The sequence below is a fragment of the Garra rufa genome, chromosome 3 (assembly GCF_049309525.1).
Source record: "Garra rufa chromosome 3, GarRuf1.0, whole genome shotgun sequence".
Lineage (NCBI taxonomy): Eukaryota > Metazoa > Chordata > Actinopteri > Cypriniformes > Cyprinidae > Garra > Garra rufa.
In genome coordinates, this window is record NC_133363.1 from 4860856 (window position 1) to 4884628 (window position 23773).

Sequence of the window (23773 nt, forward strand, 5' to 3'; positions counted from 1 at the left end):
AGGTTTGATTACTCGTAAGCCCGGGCATAAGCTGCTTCAGAAGTTCAAACATCCGCCGCTGTTTGCCTGGGATGTTCAGAAGAAAATGAAAGTGGACATGGATTCGCAGGGGCTGATGTGAATATGCTGCAACTCTTGTGATGTAGACTAATGTTGGGAACAGAGAGCTGCTTATTATTCAGAAACATTCTATTTGATTGTTATGGGAAAAAACTGGAAACTATTTTTACAAAAGTTTTGTGATTATTTATAGAAATTACTGAAATGTTGCTTTTTCTTCAAATATATGTTGTGATATTTTTAGTCGAGAGCTCAGACTAACGAATAAGGTAACGAATGATGATTCTCTGTTTGCAGTCAAAAAAGGTTTTGATCAATTTTGATAAATTGAGTCTTCCATGCAATTAGTTTTTTGAACTGGCATGTTTTTTGAACTAACTAGGGTTGTTTTTGAATCAGTAAGCATGTTTTTTGTTTGTTTTTATTACTTTTTTTAATATCTATATATGGTGTATGTATATATATATATATATATATATATATATATATATATATATATATATATATATATATATATATATATATATAATTTTTTTTTTTATCGATTTGTATATCAGTTTTAGTTATTTTAGTACATCAAGTTAGATTAATTGAAAATTAATTGTAGTTAATGTTTATTTTAAATAAGATTTTTGTTGTTATTTTGAATGTTTTTATTTTAATAGTTTCCATTTTTATTTTTTTTAAATCTATATAGAGAGATATTATTAATTTGTATGTCAGTTGTGTTAGTTATTTTAGTACATCATACATATTTTATATATTTTAGTACAACAAGTTAGATTAAATAAATTCATTTTGGTTAATGTTTATTTTAAATAAGTTATATTTATTTATTTTTTAGTTTTAGTTTTTTAACTGTAATAACACTGGAAAAAACTTAGCTAGCGTTTATTATGATGTGACGCAAGATAAAGTAAGAAGACATTGGTCTCAATACTAGCATTAGCAAAATAAATAAATGAACACCAACCCTTCTCAATCGCCAACATAACTAAACAATGAACACAAATTTTCCTTAATGTACACTACCAGTCAAAAGTTTTTGAACAGTAAGATTTTAATGTTTTTTTAAAGAATTCTCACCAAGCATGCATTTATTTAATCCAAAATGCAGCAAAAGCCATAATTTTGCAAAATATTTTTACTATTTAAAATAACTGCATTTTTTTTGAATTTATTTTAAATTGAAATTTATTTCTGTGATAATCTAAATTTTCAGCATCATTACTCCAGTCTTCAGTGTCACATGATCCTTCAGGAACCATTCTAATATGCTGGTTTGCTGTTCCAGAAACATTTATTAATGTTATTATTAATATTTATAAAAGTAAAAGTTTTTTTTTTTTTTTTTTTTTTTTTTCAGAATCAAAAAGTTTGGAGTCAGTATAATTTTTATTTTTTTCTATTTTTTGGGGGAAAGAAATTATAGAAATTAATATTTGTCTTTAACAAGGATTAAAATTAAATGCAGTTCTTCTGATCTTTATATTCATCAAAGAAAAATCTACTCAGCTGTTTTTAATATAATAATAATAATAATAATAATTGTTTCTCAGCAGCAAATCTGAATATTAGAATGATTTCTGAAGGATCATATGACTGGAGTAATGATGCTAAAAATTCAGCTTTGAAATCACAGGAATAATTACATTTTAAAATATATTCAAATACAAATCAGTTTTTTAAAATAGTAAAAATGTTAAATTTTTACTGTTTTTGCTGTACTTTGGTGAGCAGAAGAGACTTTCTAAAACATTAGAAATCTTACAGTTCAAAAGCTTTTTCCTGGAGGTATATTCATATGCAAAACATGCTGGAAACTACAGATCCAGTTTATGCTAACAATACATAATACCCTTTTATGATTCCATTAAATGATTATAACAGAATGTTAAAAATATGTTGCATTTAAAAAAGCAATTTGAACAAACAGAAGTCATTTTTTGAAGGATGAACTCTGCAGTGTCTCGAAAGTATTTATTTTTTGTCACCTTGTTTTTCTGTCCTTCAGTGGCAGCGGTACATAAGGACAGGCTCAGATTACCTTGTAAAAATGTCAACTCTTCACACCCTCTGGCATATATTAAACAATGCATATAAGCCACCTTTGGCAGATACGGGATGTGTGTGTGTGTGTGTGGATGCATATGGGGAGATCCGCACCTGTGCAGTCGCATCCTCCTTGAGGACAAATCCAGCAGCCCTGTTACACTGCTGATGCATGGATTTATTAGATGGGATTTAACTTCACGTGACTCTCAGCAGTCACATGTAGGGAAATTGAGGACTGTGGCAAATTTCGGCAGCAACGTTCTTGTTGATCCTAGAGTTAATTAGGATGTGGTAAGATATCTCCCTTGTGCTGACTGCAGGAATGGAGGGTTATGGAAGAATTAAGGAAGAAGTAAGGCTGGTGTGTGTGTGTGTGTGTGTGTTAACCACCTAAAGCAATGCATAATGAATCTTTTTAGTTAATAATTTGGTCTTCCTAGATATTTAGACCCATCTAACCTGGGCCTAAAACCATTTAATACGTTACTGACCACTCTAAGCAAAGACATAAAGCATGTCTGTTTTAATATGAAGACAAGTGCATTGGTTTTAAAGGGTTGTCAATACAGCCTGGTAATGATGATAATGTTTGGAGCTCTTTCTACTCATGCTGCTTAAAAACCCAGAGGTACAATGAAATCGTCCTATTGCTGACGAAATGTCTGTTTGGTTCAGTGCAGAAACAGACAGACGGGAGCCATCTCGGCCTGTTCACGACTGCGATGGCTTCCGTAGTCACTTTTAATTCAGTGTGATTGAAGGCAGGGTCTCTTATCTTTGTGAATATGAAATGTGAGCGACTGCTGGTCAACTGCTGTTATGGCGGAGAAACCGTTTGAAGAGAATCTCGCATAACAAGGTGTTTATAGGTAGTTACCTACATAGCACATCTGATTTAAAAGCATCCACATTCGAGGCTAACCTAATGCAAAAAAGTAATGCACTTGTGAAAAGCATTTCTGACTAATTGTTTTACCAATGTTTGATTTGACATTATGCAGTATATCGCAAAAAGCAAACATACCTACAGAGTTCATGCATACATTACGTAATGAAGTAAGTTAGGTTAAACTAGTGCGTGTACGCATTTAGAGTGCGTTCTTTCTAGGGCTGCAACAGCTTTGCAGGATATGGAGACGCCAGTGCAATGTGGAATTTCTTTTTTGCTCATAAAGGTAAGAGTAATTTACCACCCGGGCCGGTACTGTAAAGGGTCTACCTTAGTTTGTGTGTACTAACAGTATCAACAAAATGTGCTCTTAAAGAAAACAAACAGAATACGCTTGATATCTTTGGTTTAAACAGGAGCGCTTCACAATGATTAACCGAAACCCAGGTAATTGCCTCACAAACACAATATCTATAGAAAGCTTTAAATTATTATTTTACTATAAAACGAAATAATTAAAATCGAAAACAAAACTCTTTCATTAGCTAATCCATAAAGATGCATTAGGCATTAATGAGCAGATGGCAGGATCGTCAATTTCATCTTTGCAACACTGATTCAGAAAATACTAGTTTATTAAGTAATTCGAATATTTTCTTAATTTTTGCCTTGACACATTCATGGTAATTACTTTTGCTGGGGCTTTGAGGCCAGTTTTGCGTGCATTTGAATGCGGAACTCTTCCAGCTGGTCGCTGCTGATGGCAGGACACTAAACACCGCCGTGGCAGAATGAATGTAGCAGAGAGTTAGTCAAGTTATCCCGTTCCAGCGTGCAAAGTCACATGACTTTTTTAATGCGCACTGAGGAATTTAATTTGAGAGGCTTCTTGAGGGAAATGCAGCATGTACACCACAGCAAGCCGCTGTCTTGACGGATAGTAATTTTAGTTTATTTAGTCTATATATTTGGCAGATGTAAAGCATACATGTGTATGTTTTTTGTGTTAGTCCATTTTTACTTTATTATTATTATTATAACAGTTCAAGGAGCAACATGTTCGTGCACTTTCTAAAGATTTTAGTTCTGTTTTTGAATAAAGGGTTGTAAATCCCTTTTTTTTTTTATCCGATTCATCGATTAATCGAAAAAATAATCGACAGATTAATCGATTATTAAAATAATCGTTAGTTGCAGCCCTACTTATCACTGTACAAATCAGTCTGCTTCATAATATTTTTGTGGAAACGGTAATATAATACCACTCAAAAGTTTGAGGCAAGACTTTATAAAAAATTATTATACCTTGACGCTTGGTAAAAATTAATAAATTTGTTCCAAGTGTGATTGTTGAAGAATACTGAAAACAATGTGTCATGGTTTCCACAAAAACAATGTTTTCAACAATAAGAATATTAATAATTGAGCACCAACAGTTAGTATTCATTATGATGATAATTGAACAGCAAATCTACATATTAAAACGATTTCTGAAGTGTGGCTGCTGAAAGTTTGGGTTTTTCATCACAGTAATAAATTACATTTTAATACATCTTAAAATAGAAAACAATTAGATTCAGTTACAGAAATATTTCACAACATCATGTGTTTCTATGAAATAAATGCAGCCTTGATAAGCAGAAGAGACTTATTTCAAACCCATAAAATCTTAATTGTTCCCAACTTTTAACTTGTACAGTCTTTACAGTTTTTTTATTTAACCAAAGAACATTTGAATGCAAGTCTCATTGAAGAGAATTGAAATTGCACTTATTCAAGTGAAATGTTGCAGGTATTAGCCTTGTTCGGTCAACCCGCCTACTTTTTTCCAGACCACTTGCGCATGGATCATTGCCTCCTAAAAGAAGCAATTTCTCAACACCTCACGGTTCAACGAGTATGACTAAGTACTGGTAATGCATTTAGTGTTTTTGCTGTGCAATTCATTCCAATGGCGTTCACCTTTCGATAATTTCCATGGCTACCATTCTGGAATATATTTCATCTCAAAGGTCTTTCCCAGGTGGTCCTATTTTCTGAAAGGATGCAGACTGGTTAGGAGCCCTCACTTCTTTTTATCGTGTGTCTGAAGCGCTCCGGACCCCGCTGTCATTCAGCGGTCTGTTAAGAGCACGCTCTGTGGGCATTGGGTCGTGGCCCTCAGTCTCCAGACTCCAGATGGCCTTTTTTCAGTGAATTCTCCATGAATATATAGGCAGATGATTCATTTCAGCAGCTGAATTACATCAGGTCAAAGGCTCCATGAATAGACCCTCTGCTGCATTACCAGACCAAGCCAAACATTTGTGGCTGAAGAGAAATCCACTTATAAAAGTAGGATTTAAAACCTCAAAGCCATTTGAAGAGGCTGAATTACAAGAAAAATGAGGTTTGTTTGTTTTCTGTTATTAATGGAGGCCAGGAAGTTTAATGAAACGCAAAATTTACATTGCAAAAAAACTTTTTAGTGGAGCTTGCCAAAGCAAGCATCTGTAATATTATTGCTCCCACTTAGGGTTAGGAATTCAAACAAACTTCTAATCTAATTAATTAAACTTTAAGCTTGTTTCTGCTGTAGGCGTGAATTGTAGCTCAAATTGTGTGTATTCCTGTGAGATATTTAAATTGTTTTCTGTAAAAGGGTGCAAAAACTTTCTGAATTATGGAACCATTCCAACATGGTAATTTCAATTAGGATACTTTTTCAAGTCTTAAAGGTGACCTATCATGCCCCTTTTTACAAGATGTAAAACAAGTCTCTGATGTCTCCAGAGTGTGTATGTGAGGTTTTATCTTATTTTTTTTATAGCTTGTTAAAATGGCCACTTTTAGGGTATTAGCAAAACACAGTTTTTGTGTTTGTTCCTTTAAATGCAAATTAGCTGGTGCTCCCTGCCCCTTTTTCACAAGAGGGCGGAGCTTCGAGAGCAAGCAAAAACAAAACGGGACAATCTCACGCACCTAAAATGTCAGAAACTCTTAGTAGGGGTGTTCAAGCATTTGTTTGTACTGTGCATAATAAATGCACATTTATGAATTACACAGATGGGGAGCATGCACAATAAAAATAATGTCATAGCTGGTCTCATTGTGCCATTGTGTGCTATCATAAACTTTATAAGTCACTTTTTTAAGTACTACTTGTAATTATGAGCTCAACAAATTCAAACGGTCGACTTTACATTGCTTTCATATACAATTTTTAACTACCGCATTTATATTTACTGGTAGCACATGAAGGCAGCAGTAATGGTGGACTGCTGCTTCTCATTTAGGGCTGTGTTTATGCTAATAGGGCAGAGATTGTCACAAATGGGCCCTGCAGTGATGTCAGTGTGGGGAGAAATCTGGAATGGTGTGTTTAGAGAGACTTCATGATTTATTGGGTTGATAAAAAAAAAAGTGGAGTGGATTTTTACCATTTACATGCTTTTTGTTTTCGCACACTGCGGCCACATAACTGTGTTCAAACACCTTATGAAAGTGATTTTTGCATAATAGGTCCCCTTTAAGTCAAGAATTAGTATCGAAAGCTTATGTAGCATATTATTTTTGAAAGTTAGCATTGAATTGGAATTTAATCTGTTTTCTAAATGCATGTTTTTGATCTTATTCAAGGCTTTATGCTTTTCTTTTAAGGAGCACTTGTGTGCCTAACTTAAATTTAGGAGCACCATTCTAATCAATAATCAAAAATTGCCTTCCCTTTATGAGGTAATATTTGACTCCTAAAAGTCATTTACAGTTTTTACCTTTGTAATGGCATTTTTCTAACTTTATTAAAAGTATTTCATCTTTTATGTAAAATTTAAAGCTTTTAAAAATTTCTACACAGGTGGCACTGAAGAACACAAAGTGGCTTGTAGGTGTGTTTTCATGTTTTATGGCTTAGAGGTGGTATGAGTGCAGTCAGATTCATAAATCATGTTGAGATTAATGTTTTAAATATAATTTTCAATATAAAAATATGAATTGATTTAAATAAGTGAAATGATACTTTAAATAATTAAACTCAAACTGCCAGCAGGTGGCGACAAGTTACTGATTTAATTACTGAATCATTCATTCATTTGATTTGTTCGAACAGCTGATTCATTCAGGTATAAAACAAGTGACTGTCTTTATGAATGGGAAATTGAATCATTGACTCACTAGATTTGTTTAAAAATGGACGTTTATTCATAAACTAAACATCTCTGTGTTTGAATGGAGATGCGCAGTGGCTCAGTTGTGACTTTTTTTTTTAACTATTTTTGACGACAAAATAGAGAAAAACCAGGCAATAGTGTTATAGTCAGACAACAATAGTCACTTAAAATTTAACTGTTGTATTTCATTTACAAACTCCCCTAAAAATATTAAAAGCTGTCACTAATCTTAGTCCATAGTGATCTTCAAAGTTCCATTATAATCAGCAAAGCACTTTCCACTGCACAATCAATCTCTTATTTACACGCTCTCTACACTTTGTTTATTAAAGGATTCATGAGATATGTCTGTGATACATTACTCAACATTGCAAAAACATAGAAACCATTGACGCTCCCCTCAGCACAAACACAAATATGCCGATCGGATCAGATCGGCACAAATGCCAGTGAAATGGTTACACTGTAGAGCTGTTATTGAAGACTTCATCCATGCATTTGTTTGTAATTTTAAAGTTTATTTTTGATCAGAGTGTCATAATCTGGTGTCCTATTGAAGCAACAGTCTTCTCTTTGTTGGCAAATGCAACATTTTTCTAGTCATATAATCCATATAAACCCCATTCCTTTATTACATTTGGGCTCACATTCAGGTCTTCCTCCATCCAAACAACCACCAAAGCATAGAACCAAGTCCTTGCCCTACAGTGAATAAAAGAACTGTAGCTGTTTCTGCTACATCAACTTTATCACATGCAAAACTAATCTGTGAATGTGCACCTCACACCTCCACCTTAGACATACATCGATGGCGTCCAGCTTCATTGGCTCCTGTTTTTCTGGGACACTACACAAGGCAAACCTCTAAATTATCGAGAGACTCTGTCCTGCCTCTGACTTGACTCGGATTGACGGTTCACGTCCTGTGATTCATCACCCCCATTTGGACAGGAAACAAACCTATGCAATGTTATAAAGCCCTTCTGTAGCTTCTTGGACACACTGGCTGAGATGAGCATCAAAGACGGTCCACGGTCTCTAGCTCAAAGATGATTCAATATGTCACTATAGCACATATGATGAAGGCCACCTGTACTGTAAAGAGACAGAGCGAGTGAAGGAGCGAGACGTGGCATGAATAATAGAGTTTCTTGGAGGTGGGCTTCTCTAGGGAGGGGAATATGGCTGCGTGCTGTGCACAGACATGTATCTTGCCGCCAAAAAGAGCAGTAGTAATGTGTCTGGACGGGCTGCTCGGCGGAAAGCAGTCCGGCTCAGCCAGCACACTCACGATTTGACTTGATTGCAGCAACTGTTGCCTTACTCCCCTGTTGGGTTGTATTAGTCTTCCAGCTTGCGACAGCTCACTGAAGTGTCTTTAAGGATTTAATTCCCGCTATTTTTTTTTGTGCCTTTTTTCCACCCCCTTCTGAACTTTTTTTCTTTTAATTTGATTTTTGGTTTGCCCATAGCAGTGCAGAACTGTCTAATCGCCAATGAAATGTGCTAAAAAAAGTCACCCTGCTGTTGTGGAGAGTGGTTAGATGTTGAATAAACCCATTACACAAAGTATTCAACATTGCTTGTCTTGCACCACTTGTGCAACTGGCATGAATGATGCCTGCAATTGCGCAATTTGGGTAAAGTGATATTACTCTTAAGACATTTTGAAGAAAAAATGGACCTGAGCCATGTGTTAGAAAGCACAAATGAAGGTCTGCGTACAGTGCATGTGATGCAAAAATCGTATTAGAATAGTATGCGTTTACTGTACATGCACCACACCATTTTTGCAATTGTGCGTTCTTTCTAAGCGCAGGTCGCAATTTGTTTTGCAGTAATCGATTGTTCCACAAGGTGGCAACTAGAGATGAGTAGATTACTTACAAATTGTAATTCATTACTGATTATACATTACATGTAGCCTGGCAAGCCAGACCCACATAAATGTAGGGTCTGGGCACTCTCCATAGACAGGGCTCAACCGGAGGGGTGGGATAAACGGTTGTCTTTCAAACTCCTCTCCACGCAATAGGATAGCGCTACAACCAATCAGAGACTTAGTCTGTCAGGTGACGTAGTCAGAGCGACGGAGATTTTTAACGAAAATCAGTGCACTGTGCAGTCTGTCAGCCAAATAATAGACATAGATGGGCACTAAACCTTTAAAAGTAAACAAAAACATGCACAGACAAATCCAAATTACACCCTGCTCTGATGTAGTATACGCAAACACCGGAAGGGGAAATCGGTGAAAAAGTCCAGGATGAGTTTGCGTAAGCAAACGTAATCTTTTAGCTTTAAATGGGTTTGAACAACCAGGATAAGCGCAAGTAATTACCATTTTGAATAGCCGCTATATCCACAATCTCTGTGCACTGTGTGAACAATGAGTGTCGTATACACGCCACAGATCGCTTCCGGTGTTTGCGTATTCTACACCACAGCGCGTTCATATGTAACGAGCTCCTGCTCAGGACAGATGGACGTGGCTGTGTATCCAAAGTAAAAAATTATATAAATACTGTTCAGTTTTCCACGCGTAATTCACAGAACCAGGAATTCATGTCTGACGGAACTTATGGTCGCAGGTCAGGACTCGGGCGTCATCATGTTAAGCCCGCCCACCGACTCGTGATTGGCCCGGTACATCTTGGATTTTTCGGAATTTTAAGTGAATTGAGAGTAACTAGACTGACCTTGGAAGCAAATGTAATTTGCTGCCGCTAGGGGCGCGTCTAGATTCTAGGCTACATTACATGATGAATCTAACATAATCTAGATTACTCATTTTAGGTAATGTATTCTGACTACTTTCTAAATTACTTTTAAATTACTTTATATAACTTGTTTTAAACCAACTAGAAGTTAAACGATTGATGAGTCGGCCAATTAATCTGGACTGTTTTTATTATTATTATTTTTTTTTTAAATGAATGGGCATTAAAAGTAAAGTTTTGTTTTCCTTAGAGGACCAAACGACTACATATACTGTTTTAGGAATGACAAACACGAATGAATCTGCTAAATTGTTCAGCTTAAAAAAAAAAATAATTTCTATGGACTATCTGACAAGCAGATGTCAAAATAGAGCTGTGCATTAATGCAGAGTAAATGCAGAGTAACTAAAGCAGCAACAAGCCGTGTGTTGGCTGGATATATAGCAGCTTCTACAGTTAAAGATAAAACTTAAGGTGCTGTTTAAAAATGTAGTTTTTAAATTAAATCTCATACTATTTCAAAATATTTAATGCATTATTATTTAATTGTACTTGCTAAACCTTATACTTAAGTACAGTACAAGTACAAAATAATAGTGATTTTTATAATAAATCCAAAACCAAGACGGGAAAATAGGAAGTGGAAATGGTAACTGAGCCTAGTGAGTGATCCTCTGCTGCCATCTACTGGATATAATAGTCATTTCATGTCATTTTCATCCTAAAAGTCTGTTTTCCATTAGGATTTTTGTCAATTTTATTCATGTCATCTTCATAAATGAGAAGTTACATGATAAAAATTGTAGTTGGTAATGTAATCCATTACATTACACAATTTAGGTAATATAATCAGTCTAATTTTTGATTGCTTGACCTAACTCATTTAACACATTGATTTAAATAGGATAATATTGTACCATATTCACAAAAATAGAAAGAGTAAGGAACTATTTTCCATTTGTTGTTATTAACAAAATGAAGTGCGTTAAACATTGCTACATTGAGGTTTCCCAAACTGGTCTTTGTGAAGGAACTGCATACAGTTTTTGAATTTAATTAAAATCTACTAATTCATTAAATCATAAACATTACATTAAAACAAATTATTTTAAAATCAATCAAAAAAAATTATTTGTTTATCTGCATGTCATGTGACCATAACCAACAACAGACAACCAATGAACATGTAAATGTTATAATTAATTAAACATTTGTTCTCAGGAGTACTTCACGTAAATATATTAGGTAAAAGAGTATCAGATGACAAAGAAAGTTTGTGAATTTGTGCATTTTAATATATTGGAAAGACAAAAGCTCTCCAAAGGCATAGAAATACATGGTTAAATAACCTACAGAGTGATCATTCAAATGAAAACCGATGTGTTCATCAGTAGTTGATGCAATATTGAAACACTTCTCAAACCTGAAGTAATTTTTAGAAATCAGTGGTTAAATGCTGTCGCCACCTGAATAATGACTGACCTTTGGGTGAATGTCCACAAAATCTAAAGACTTTCTGAATGTATAGCAGAAGGTTATTTTAGAAAAGGAATTAGGGAGAATCAATAAATTACGAATAATTTATTGTTATTGTGTAAATATGTAATCATGTAATCCATAAAGTAACTGTAGTCTGATTAAGAATATTTTAAAATGTAATTTAATCTAATTACAAATACTTTTGGAATCTGATTACATACTCCAGATTAACTGTAATACGATTGAGCATTATAAAATGTAACACACGCTAACTGTGAATACTTGATTTTTGTAATCTGATTATGTAATCCAGATTACATCTAATCACTTACTACCAAACGAAACAAAAGAGAGAGAACAACAGCAACAGAGGTTGTGATAGCTGCAACTCTATTTTAAGAGTACATATTTTTATCGGTCATAACTTCTGGAAAAAGCACAGGCACTGGACAAAGATGAAGCTCTCTAGAATGCTTGCTATCAAAAGGAGTATACTTTTAAAAGATTACGCGTTCGACTGTACGCATATGCGTACAAAACCAAAGTAAACTTTTGGCTTTGGAGACTTGAGGGTGGGCTGTTTTGTTTGTTTTTAAGGTGTTTTTTCTCTGTCTGGTCAGTTTGATCTCTTGATCGTATTGTTTCTGCTCTCACAGGTCGTGGTTTCTACAAACATCGCTGAGACGTCCCTGACCATCGACGGCGTGGTGTTTGTAATTGATCCTGGCTTTGCCAAGCAAAAGGTTAGTCTTCTCTCCTCTGCCTCGCTTGTCTAATCTCGCCCCATCATCTGTTTCTCTTGCCTCTGAAATCCCCAGATAAACCCAGTGGCGGGGCTCTGACAGCGACTCGAGATGGAAAAGCTAGTTATTTATTCTGCTGACATTTCCCTAGCCCAGCTGCTGCTGTCATACATGTAGTCCAGTCGGAGATGAAGGATGGCTTCGCTTTGGCATATTGCTGTGGTGCAATGGTGTGCATTTATTATTCACACAGCTCTTTCCTTTTCCTCGCACAGGTGTATAACCCTCGCATTCGAGTCGAGTCGCTGCTCGTAACGGCTATTAGCAAGGCTTCGGCCCAGCAGAGAGCCGGTCGAGCTGGACGTACGCGCCCGGGAAAGTGCTTCCGGCTCTACACCGAAAAGGCCTACAAGACTGAGATGCAGGTTTGTGAAACCAATCATAACTGCTGCAGGCATCTGGAAAGCGTGCTTGTTTTGAATTTATTATACGCCAGTGAAATTGGTTGGGTCATGTTTTGGTCGATCAGCAGATGACCCTGGTTTCTGCAAGACTTTTTAGTGCTTCTGGTCACTTCTAGCACCCTTTTTGTACATACAACATGGCGAATTTCCATGTAAATTTGGTTGACTAATTTTTTTCTTTTTCCTTCACTGTATCCTCCTTTTTCCTCTTAGGATAACACATACCCTGAGATTCTCAGGTCGAATTTGGGCTCTGTGGTGCTACAGCTCAAGAAGCTTGGTATTGATGACTTGGTGCACTTTGACTTCATGGACCCACCAGGTATGAGTTTGACACATCCTTTCAGGCCTCTTTTGAGTCTGATACTATGAAGTCATACATATTAGCATTTTATAGCAAGAATACCATGCTAAAACCATTCAGAACCATACAACCCCTGGCAGAAATTATAGAATCACTACACTTAGAAGCTGTTCACCCAATTTTTTTTTACTTTACAACAAATAAACCAATCAAAGATATGACACACAACATTTTTTGGTTATGTGAAACATGCCTCAAACAAATGAAATTAAAATAGTTGAGTTAATGGAAAATTATTTTCCATATGAAGCTGAGGAAAAAAATATGGAATCAGCTTGTAATTTGTATTTCTCAAACAAATATCTAAACATATCTAAAATGCTAATTAGTCAGCAGTTAAAAGAGTGCTTACTAGGGCTGCACGATAGATCGTTTCAGCATCGTCATCCCGTTGGCAGTCACGATGCAGGTTAAAAAAAAACAATTATGTGTGTCTGATTTAAAAATGTACTTTCTATATTTCTAAACTTTCTATTCACGGATCTATATTTGTCTAAAATAAAGTAATTAACTCATGTATAAGGGTTCTTTAAAAACTACAATGCACACGTTGCTTCACCTACTTCATGCATGCAGTCTCTGCGTGCGCATGGCGAAATGAGCGCGGGACGGGAGAAAAGCGCCGAAATGGAAGATTTGGTCGCAAAAAGAAACGCAACATCGGTCATATGGAAGTATTTTGGATACAAAAAGGATGCTGCTGACCAAAAACAGGTGCTTTGTCAGGAGTGCCTGGCAGTTGTTGCCCCAACTCGCGGAAACACTACGAATTTAAGGGACTGTTCACATGTCGCGCCTAAAAACGCGTGGAAAACGCTAGGCGCGCCGCTTTCTCCGTCTTTCCAAAGCGCTCTGTAACTTGAGTAGCAGAGTGGCATCTACCGTTGCTAAGCAACCATCAGGGTAAAAACATTCATTATTAATTTCATATTAGAGCCTTGATTTGCCTGAATTGACAGTGAATAAGGTGAGTCAAACTGTTTATGAAACTACCCAAAATAAGCTTTAAAATGTATTTTATTTCAGGGTTTTGATTATACTGTACTTTTACTTTTTTTTTTTTTTTTATTCTTTGAAAATGCTTACAAAATTACCCCAATTATTCTTGAATTATTTGATTTTTAAGCAGTTCAAAACAACCTGATGAACATGAATTTGTACACATCGCAATATATATCGCAAGAAAAAAATATATCGCAATGTAATTTTTTCCTAATATCGTGCAGCCCTAGTGCTTACAGACCTTAACGAGCTGTTGAACTTGGCTAATTGTAAGGAAACATGTCCTCAACAAGAAAGCTGTCATTTGCATCCGAGTTGGAAGTTGTTTCTAAAATTTGGTGTAGGTATAAACAAAATGGAACGATTATAAAACGAAAACATACAAGATCAAGGAAGACATCAAAGCATCAAGATAGAAAACTCAAGGAAATTTGCCTTGAAGATATAAAATGCAAAACGAAACAAATGAAGAACAAATGGGCGGAAACGGGAGTCGATGTGTGTGACATAACTGTAAGAAACCAGCATTAGAGTGGGCTAAAGAGAAGTCATGGAGTGTGGATGATTGGATGAAAGTGATATTCAGTGATGAATCACACATTTGCAATGGACAAGGAGATGATGCTGGGACATTTTTCTCATTCCATCAATAGAAAAGAAGTTTGGCGATGATGTTAGTATGATAATGCACCTTGCCAGAGAGCCAAAAAGTGTTGAAGCTTTTCTTCAGGAAAGGCACATCAACTCAATGACATGGCCAGCAAACAGTCCAGATCTCAATCCGATTGAAAATGTATGGTGGAAATTGGAAAAAAACTGGTCCATGACAAAGCTCCATCTTGTTGGAACCAGCTTGATAAAGAATATTGTTTTTCATTAGTGAAGTCCATGCCCTAAATAATTCAGGCCATCATAAATGCCAGAGGAGGTGTTCTTTGGTTGATGATTCCATAATTTTTTCCTCAACATTGAATCATTCCATGCTTGATATGGACAAAAATTTCCCATTAATTAAAAGAATTGAATCTTATTTGTTTGAGGTATGTTTCACAGAGCCAGAATGGAAAGGAAAGGAAAGGAGGTGAAGTGAGGCCAAGTATGGTGACCCATACTAGGAATTTGTGCTCTGCATTTCACCCATCCAAGTGCACACACACAATAGTGAACACACACCCGGAGCAGTGGGCAGCCATTGCTGCTGCGCCCGGTGAGCAGTTAGGCGATCGGTGCCTTGCTCAAGGGACTCACCGTCGTGGTATTGAGGGTGGAGAGAGTGCTGTACATTCACCTACAATCCTTGTCGGACCTGAGACTCGAACCTGCAACCTTTGGGTTACAAGTCTGGCAGATATGAGAGGCTGATGGTTCAGTAGGTAGGTTTGGATAAAGGAGTTTGCGTAAACAGGGATGTAACGGTATCAAAATCTCACAATATGAAGTCCACGATACAATATCTGTTGTGATGGATTATTTATACAAAAAAAGGCAAATGAAAATTTTAAAGTTAAATTATTCTATCTAATGCACTTCAAGAGTTAAAAAATTAAGAGCTCAGATAAAAAGTCAGTGAATTGACTTGAACCTAAACTTTAAAGGGGACTCAACCCTCTTTTGAGTTGTGATTTACTATCTCAGTCTAAATTACATTCACACTGGTGTTTTAGAAGCAAACAAATATAATACATTTCTTGTGACAGTAATAGCCATATATTGTAAAACAATTGCACTGTAAAATAAATGTATAAGTATTATTTTTGCTTTACACTACAGCAGGGAAATTGTAACACTTGTTTTGCATTTGGATTGCAGTAATGTTACAGATTTAAACTGCTAGTTGTCAGCAATTCATACTCCACTTTTAAGCTTTTATTTTTATGGAAACGACAGTAGAGCTTTTATTTTGACAGAAAACTCCAGCCTCAGTGAAAACAGACTTAGAAAAATGAGTCTCGCTTCAAATGTAGTGAAATGTTGTAATCATCTGCCGCGAAAAAAATAAAGCACAACTGTGGCAGTTGCTTTTCCAAAATGCGTGCTAAACTCACAGCACATGCAAAAAACGAGTTCACTGCATTCATTGTAAACTGAGTCGTTCTGAGGTGCGGAAAACACCGGATCATGAGCTGATTACCTGAAACGCAGCAAAAACAGACTTTATGAAGTGATTACGCCATTAAGTTTTCGGTTGTAGCTTTTTTTTTTTTTTGAAAGATACTGTGTCAAAGCATAACGACCCAAAACACCACCCTGAAGACCTTTTATGTTAGAATAAGAAGTTTAAAAATATTTTAAAAACTACACTTTTTGCCCGGAAGACCTATCATTTCATATCGTCATGTGACCATGATAATATCGAAACAGTTTTCTTCTTCTTCTTTCTTTTATTTATATAGCACTATATAAATACAACACAGTTGCCCAAAGTGCTTTACAAGGTAAAGATAGAAAATAACACATCCACATAGTAAAACAAAATAGCATTAAGACTAAAAACAATCCTAAGACATCAACCATTTAAAATGATATAGAAAATAGATTAAGTTTTAATTTGGATCTGAAGGTAGCCAAAGTCGGTGCCTTTCTAATAGCTATTGGCAACTTATTCCAGAGATTTGGTCCGATCACCGCAAAGGCACGATCACCCTTAAACTTAGATCTAGTTCTGGGCACTGTTAAGAGTGACTGATCGTTGGATCTGAGTGATCTCGAGGGAGCATGTTTTACAAAGAGGTCTGCAAGATAGGATGGGGCGAGGTTATTTATCGATTTAAACACCAGGACCAAAATTTTAAACTCAATTTTATATTTTACAGGTAGCCAATTAAGCGAGACAAGAATGGGGGTGATATGTTCGTATTCACGTGTCTGCGTCAAGAGTCTGGCAGCAGCATTCTGGACCAGTGTTGTTTTCGTCAACGATGACGATGACGAAATCATTTCGTTGACGCCACTTTTTTTCATGACGATAACGAGACGATGACGAGATAAAAATGGCTCGTTGATGACTAAAACATGACGAGACGTGTGTGAGTTTTCGTTGACGAGACGAGAATAGACGAAAATGTTAGTGGGTGGTCCGTCAGACGTTTAAAATGCATGACATTTCCGCTTATTGTGCATGCCAATTAAAACTTAAAGTATCTGACGCTATGGCAAGCCGTTTTAGCATTAAATACTCTTTGCTATACTAGTATGGCAAGCCGTTTTAGCATTCCATCCTTGTTTGTCTTTTATGTTCTAAAACATTCCTTCATTATTGTAATTATTGGTGAGAATAGTCGATCCGGAAGCTCACATTGTGTTGAACTATAGATCTGCTATTTTCAGAACTTATAAGTGACACTACCCAACAGCAAAATACTTACTGACCTACATTAATTTGTTAAAAGACTACTTTTTTCCCTTTTTTTTGACTAAAACTAGACTAAAACCTTTTTGACTTTTCGTCGACTAAAACTAGACTAAAACCTTTTTGACTTTTCGTCGACTAAAATTGGACTAAAACTATCACATATAGAAGTGACTAAAATTTGACTAAAACTAAGAAGCATTTTAGTCCAAAAGACTAAGACTAAATATAAGATGGTTGTCAAAAACAACACTGTTCTGGACTAGTTGCAACCGATCCAGGGTAGACTTGTTAATGCCGCAATAGAGTGCGTTGCAGTAGTCTAGGCGGGAAAATATCAATGAATGAATGATTTTCTGCGTATCCAAAAAATGTAAAAATGGCTTAAGTTTTACGATTTGGCGTAGATAAAAGAAACAGGACCGGACCACAGAGTTAACTTGTGCATCCATTTTAAGCTCATTATCAATTTGAAAGCCCAGTTTTGCTATTGCGATATCACAATATTGATAATCAGTATCTAACCTGCTGAAAAAAAAATGCTGTAATAAAGCTATATTGTGAACTTTCATAAAGATACGGTTGGTCATTAACGTTTCTCTGCATGAAAGATGCGACTGGCAAATCAGCGTGCCTCTTCATTTCTCTACCAGACTCTAGGAAATTAAATGAACTAAATGTTCAGGATGTTAACTGTGACAGGATGATTGACAAGGCAGTTTAAACGATGACAGAATGCCAGAACTAAGCAATAGAACGGTCCGTTAAAAATGCAGTTATGAAAAAATATAATTTCCCAAAGCCTGCCAACTGTTCTACTACTCGAAAGCTCCTTTTCTTTACAAATAGAGTGCATACTTCAAGTGCGTAGTATAAGCAGCTTGGAACATCTTTAAATTCGTATAGCCACATACATAAAATAAATCTCAGAAATTCATAGAAACCCCATAGCAATGTTGTAAAAAAAAATTTATAACATCTTTTTAATAGCAAAGTCTGAAAATGTTCTGTTTATTTATATATTTCTTTAAAAAGGGCAATATATTGTAAGTGTTCAAAAATGTCAAAATCTATTTGGCTCTTTAAGTGTTTTGCACAGTTTGGTCATTTCAGAGTATCTGGTGCCGCTTGAAGTGAAAGCAGCTGGACACTGCCTTTCCTAAACTGACTGATATTTCAGAGTCTGGCTTTGCTTTGATCATGTAATTGCTTTTATGCACTATGAAGACTGATGTGGACATTCATTAAAAGTGCATGATGTCCAGACGTGTAATCGCTGAATAGTAACGACTGGAATGTTTCCGTGTGATTGGCTCATCGTCTTTGCTGAAAGGTTCATGACCTTAAAAGATCTCTTAAGTTGCCCTAAAAGTGTTGAAGCTGTCTGCTTCCTAACATTTGCATTTGGCTACCTACGTATATGTATAGCTGGGTAATATAAAAGAAAGAAAGGGTGATTGCCCCACCAAATTCATAGGGCCTGTTAAAAGTAGATTTGACAAATATTGTTAAAAAAACGGGGGCGAAGGCAATGGAAGTCATTTGCCTGGTGACATTTGCCAAATGCTTGCTTATACTTTCCTTTCTTTTAAAGCACCTTTAGCTTTCTCTCTCATTGATTTTGCATTTAGTTAACACATCGGCACGTTCCCTGCTATAGTTTATTTCGCAGTGTGTAAATTACTTTTTCCAGCCGGGTTCACTGCATGGCACCTATACTTACTTTTTTGCCTCGAACATATTACTTGCTTTACACTCTGCCTTTCAAAAGGAATAGAAAAAATATGTCTGATATACCAGATCGATACTTGTTCATAATAACAGACTGACCGCTGCACTTTTTTTTTAAATGAAGTTTTCCTGACTCATTGATAAAGACGGCCATGGTCTTTCATCCTTATTCAGCAAACTCCTCCAAACCTTGGGCAATGCTAATTTTCATTTAACATGCAACTGGTCATTAGAGCCAAACTCTCTAGAGCCAAAGGTCAGTAATTGAATTTGTTGGTGTGTGACCAGTGTTGATGCATTAAGTAGAGGTTCCTCCCTATAATTGAATTAGTGGCGCTGCTGTTTGGAACTGCTTGCATGTCAGATGAAAAATTAGCCCTCTTTGTCTTGAATTAAAAGTTAGTTGTTGTCCAGGAGACCACAGCCACAATGTTATCACGGCAAGAAAATGGCTTTCATTATGTGTATTTTTTTTAAATAAGGTGTCTAAGGCAAGCATCACCGTTGCTTTTTCTCATGCTTGGGGTTAGAGATTTGAAAAGTCAAACTAAACACCATTCATTGTTTGATGCATATCATCCAATTTGAAAATGTCTCTTAATGCAAGAGTCTACACTTTTCAGTGAAATTCAGAGGATATTCAGAGGCTTCGTTGTGAGCGTGATTTACGTCATCACATTTCCTCAGCACTGTGAAACAGTCAGATGAAACCAATGCGTTTTGGTCCTCTTGAGCCAAACAGGAACAATTGTTGATGCTTGGTCCCACCCCTGTGCCCAGATTGGTTCAAACTGTCATCTATTCAACCAATAAACATAGGTTTTGGTCTTTCGAAACACCGATTAGTTTCTTTAGAAATCTGAACAAACCCAAAGTGAAAGTAAAGTGCATCTTGCGTGCATGAAAACAAATGCAAAATAACACATTTGCATGACCGCAGTCTTTGAAAAAGCACAGAAATACTCATGAAAGAGCCCTTTGACATAACACAAACCAAAAACGAGGATGAAACGGCAGGACATATCAGATAAAGCACTGGATTTTAGGTTTTCACATCACTAGGTGTTTTTTTTTTTCTTCTGTTGCACTCAGTATATTTCTCTCTCATTTTGTGTAGCTTTCACTGTTTTTGTTGTGCAAGACAATTTGTGCAATTGTTTTCACTACTTCCTGCACTTTTCATGTTAATTGTTCATACTCAAATAAGAATATATTCATTTGAAAAAAATATTTTTTTTTTTACTGTGTTTTACTATTGTATAGGGATGCAACAATACAGTTAGTCCACGGTTCAATATGTACCTCGGTTTTTAACCACGGTTTTCGGTTCGGTTCTGACATCTTGCCACTTCAGTGTGTTTTTTTTTGGAACAAATTAACAAAATACTCCTGTAAACCTCTGCACACTAGATAAAGTGTGGTTTAGTGTGTGTCTGCTTAATTTTTCTTTTGAGAGAGGTATATATATATATATATTTTTTTTTTACGCAAAATAGAATGAGTTTCATTCATACTGGATGCCAGAGGGCGCCCTTGTGCAAAAACAAAACAAAACACATATGCATCAAAGAAGTAGCGCTAATAACGTTCCGTTCCAGCTTCTCTAATATGGATAAAAGCATCGCTATTGCTGTAACTTATTAAAAACAAGATATAACGGTAAACGTTTTGAATGATGAAATCTAAGGACAATAAACACTCGTCTGCAATAATATATGGTTTATCTGTGTTCTTCAAGCCATCTCGGGTATTTTCATAAGCCATTGCTAATCGACATACAGTGAATATGAGTATAGAATTTATCGTCTGCCTCATTCTGTGATGAGAATCCACATCAGATCACAACATAAGGAAGTTATTTCAAACACTCGACTGATGTTGTGAATTAAAAACAAGTTATAATGTTTTTGTAACTTGTTTTTATAACTTTTGTTGGACAACAGGTTTAGAAAGGCTTATCATTGCATGTCATTAGAATGGAAGATGCTCTGCGTGTTGCCTTATTTTTTTCAAATATAAGACGGGAAGCGTTTTCTTATTTCAGCACATGAAATCGTGGGCAAACATACAGCAAATTCCAAGAGAAATAAAAGGAAGGAAGATATTTAGATGCAAAACCGAAAAACCGCAATTCACAAGCGCGTATTGAACCGTGGATGTCGTACCGAACGGTTCGATATTATATTGAGTATTGTGACATCCCTACTATTGTATAACATGGTTTCTGCTATGACTTTACTCCTGAAACATTTTTGGACAAGTCTTTATCGACAAACGAAATAGGCCTGTTTTTCACTGAGAAACGCTTATAATAATAATAATAATAATAATAATAATAATAATAATAGTGAAAATTATAGTGGCTATAACTTGTATTTGGAAGTGTAAAACTAAATACAAACCTAAATACAAATTTATAAAGAAAAAAAAATCCAAACTTCAGGAGTTTGAGGAGTTTTTGTTTGAGTACACACTAAAAAACACCCAATTGTTGCTAGCGTTTTTCCTTAAATTTTGGAAATTCACTCATTTTAGAGAAAACAAAAGGAAAATTGTCATTTTAAATTAGCTAGACATAAGTTCAAGTTCTTATGTTTATAATGAGGTATGACAATTGATGCTGACTGCTAGAATTGGTCTGGAAAAAAAAAAAAAAAACATTTACAGGTGCCTCAGGTGCCCCAAAAATGTTCTAGGTCTTTAAGGGTTAACGCGTTAAACTGACAGTCCTAAATGTAATATAATATAATATTTTTTTTTCTGTCAGCTCCTGAGACCCTGATGCGAGCCCTGGAGCTGTTGAACTATCTCGCGGCGCTAAATGACGACGGTGACCTGACGGAGCTGGGCTCCATGATGGCTGAGTTCCCTCTCGACCCCCAGCTGGCCAAGATGGTTATCGCCAGCTGCGATTTCAACTGCTCCAACGAGATCCTCTCCATCACCGCAATGCTATCAGGTAGTATACACTCACGTACACATGACCCCTGCATATGATCTAAGAATTATTAAAGTAGTCTAATAGACAATGAAATATTAATTCTTTGTAGCTCACTCATTATCAATTACCAGAGCCAAAGATGTTAGCCTTCTGTTGTATTGTCTACATATGCACAGTTTCAAGTTGCCAAGCAAGTTAATCGTAATGGTTGCATAAACAAACAGACTGCTTATGCGTTTAGCTGCATGGCTGAAGCCATTATGTAGAATGACTCTCAAAGGAAGTGCTCACGAACAGTCCAGTCTCTTAATGTGTCACACTGTAAGACGGCCAAATCAGAATGGCGCTTGAAGCTATTAAATGTCTGATGCAGAGGGGTGGGGGAGAGAAGGACATAGGGTATGACCGCTTTAGAGCTCGCTTACTAGCGCTTTAGAGGTTAGAGTTCTGATCTGGCAAACAGGCAAACAATGAAAGGCATCAGATCAGGTTCAGTATAATCTAAACTCATGAACATTTGAACCTCATTTATTCCTAAATACACTGAAAATATATTTATATTTAAATTTAAGATTTATGTTTTTGAATTGCATGTAGAAATTATATCTATTTGGATTGCAACACTAATAAACTTAATTTGATGCATATTTGTCAGTCACACTAACTCTATTTATATATTTATCAATAGATCCAATAAATTGCTTCAGTCCTTTACATTTTAGCTAATTGAATATTGCTTTTCAGGTGGTTCTTAGCCATTCGAATAAATGCATTTTGAAAATATTACATATTTGCATCTTTTTGATTATTCAAAGAATAATAATAAACTATGCCATAATTTTTTGAATGCAGATGTCTAATCTGGCAAATATGCATCAAAATCATTTAATTTGGTTGTTGAAATGGTGTGTTGAAGTCATATCAGAAAGATTGTATGCAAAGCGTGTAACTTGAGAAAACATTTTAGATGCAATTGTGGCGGAATCTGTATTGACAAACTTATATAAATAAAAATGAATAGTTATTTAATTTATTATGACCTTGGACCACAAAACCGGTCTTAAGTAGCAAAGGTGTATTTGTAGCAAAAGCCAACAATATGTTGTATGGGTCAAAATTATAGATTTTTCTTTTATGCCAAAAATCATTTGTACATTTTCTACCATAGATATATCAAAATGTAATTTTTTTATTAGTAATATGCATTGCTAAGAACTTCGTTTGGACAACTTTAAAGGCAATTTTCTCAATATTTAGATTTTTTTGGACCCTCTGATTCCAGAATTTCAAATAGTTGTATCTCAGCCAAATTTTGTCCCATCCAAACCATGCATTAATGTAAAGCTTATTTATTCAGCTTTATATGATGAACAGTATTGTACAATTAAACAATGTAAAATATTTAGTTTACAGCACCTTCATAGCAATTACATTCAGAAATGTAAGTGATTTTGCAATTGATTTTTATTAACCTTAAATGTCTCATAGCTTATTGTTAATTATAGGACTTATTTATGTTTTCCCCATTAAGATAGCCTTGCTGCAAACATCGTGTCAGTAAATAAAATAAATACAGCACATTCATAAACTGAATAAAATCACAAAAAAGCAAAAACATACTGATGCGCGTTTTTTATTCATCATTTAAAGTTTAAAAATCCTGATTTTTTTTTTTAGAAATGGTACATTGATATCTTGTGCAGACTGAATAACTTGAACACACCAGATGACATAATCCACTTCAGGGTCCAAACGCTCTATCAGATGACACAAGAAAACAGCAAAAGGTGCTAATATTGTGTTGTTGTGATGTAATGCCACTGAAAAA

The 23773-nt window shown here is 35.6% G+C and overlaps 1 protein-coding gene across 2 annotated transcripts in view; it reads left to right on the forward strand.

Moving 5' to 3' along the window:
• dhx15 (DEAH (Asp-Glu-Ala-His) box helicase 15) overlaps positions 1-23773 on the forward strand; it is a 61620-nt gene that overhangs the window by 27920 nt on the left and 9927 nt on the right. For both annotated transcript variants that reach the window (XM_073835599.1, XM_073835598.1), the window contains exons 7-10: positions 12008-12094; positions 12370-12519; positions 12772-12880; positions 21772-21963. In XM_073835599.1, coding sequence (XP_073691700.1) covers positions 12008-12094; positions 12370-12519; positions 12772-12880; positions 21772-21963 — 538 coding nt within the window. The remainder of the gene's footprint in view (positions 1-12007; positions 12095-12369; positions 12520-12771; positions 12881-21771; positions 21964-23773) is intronic.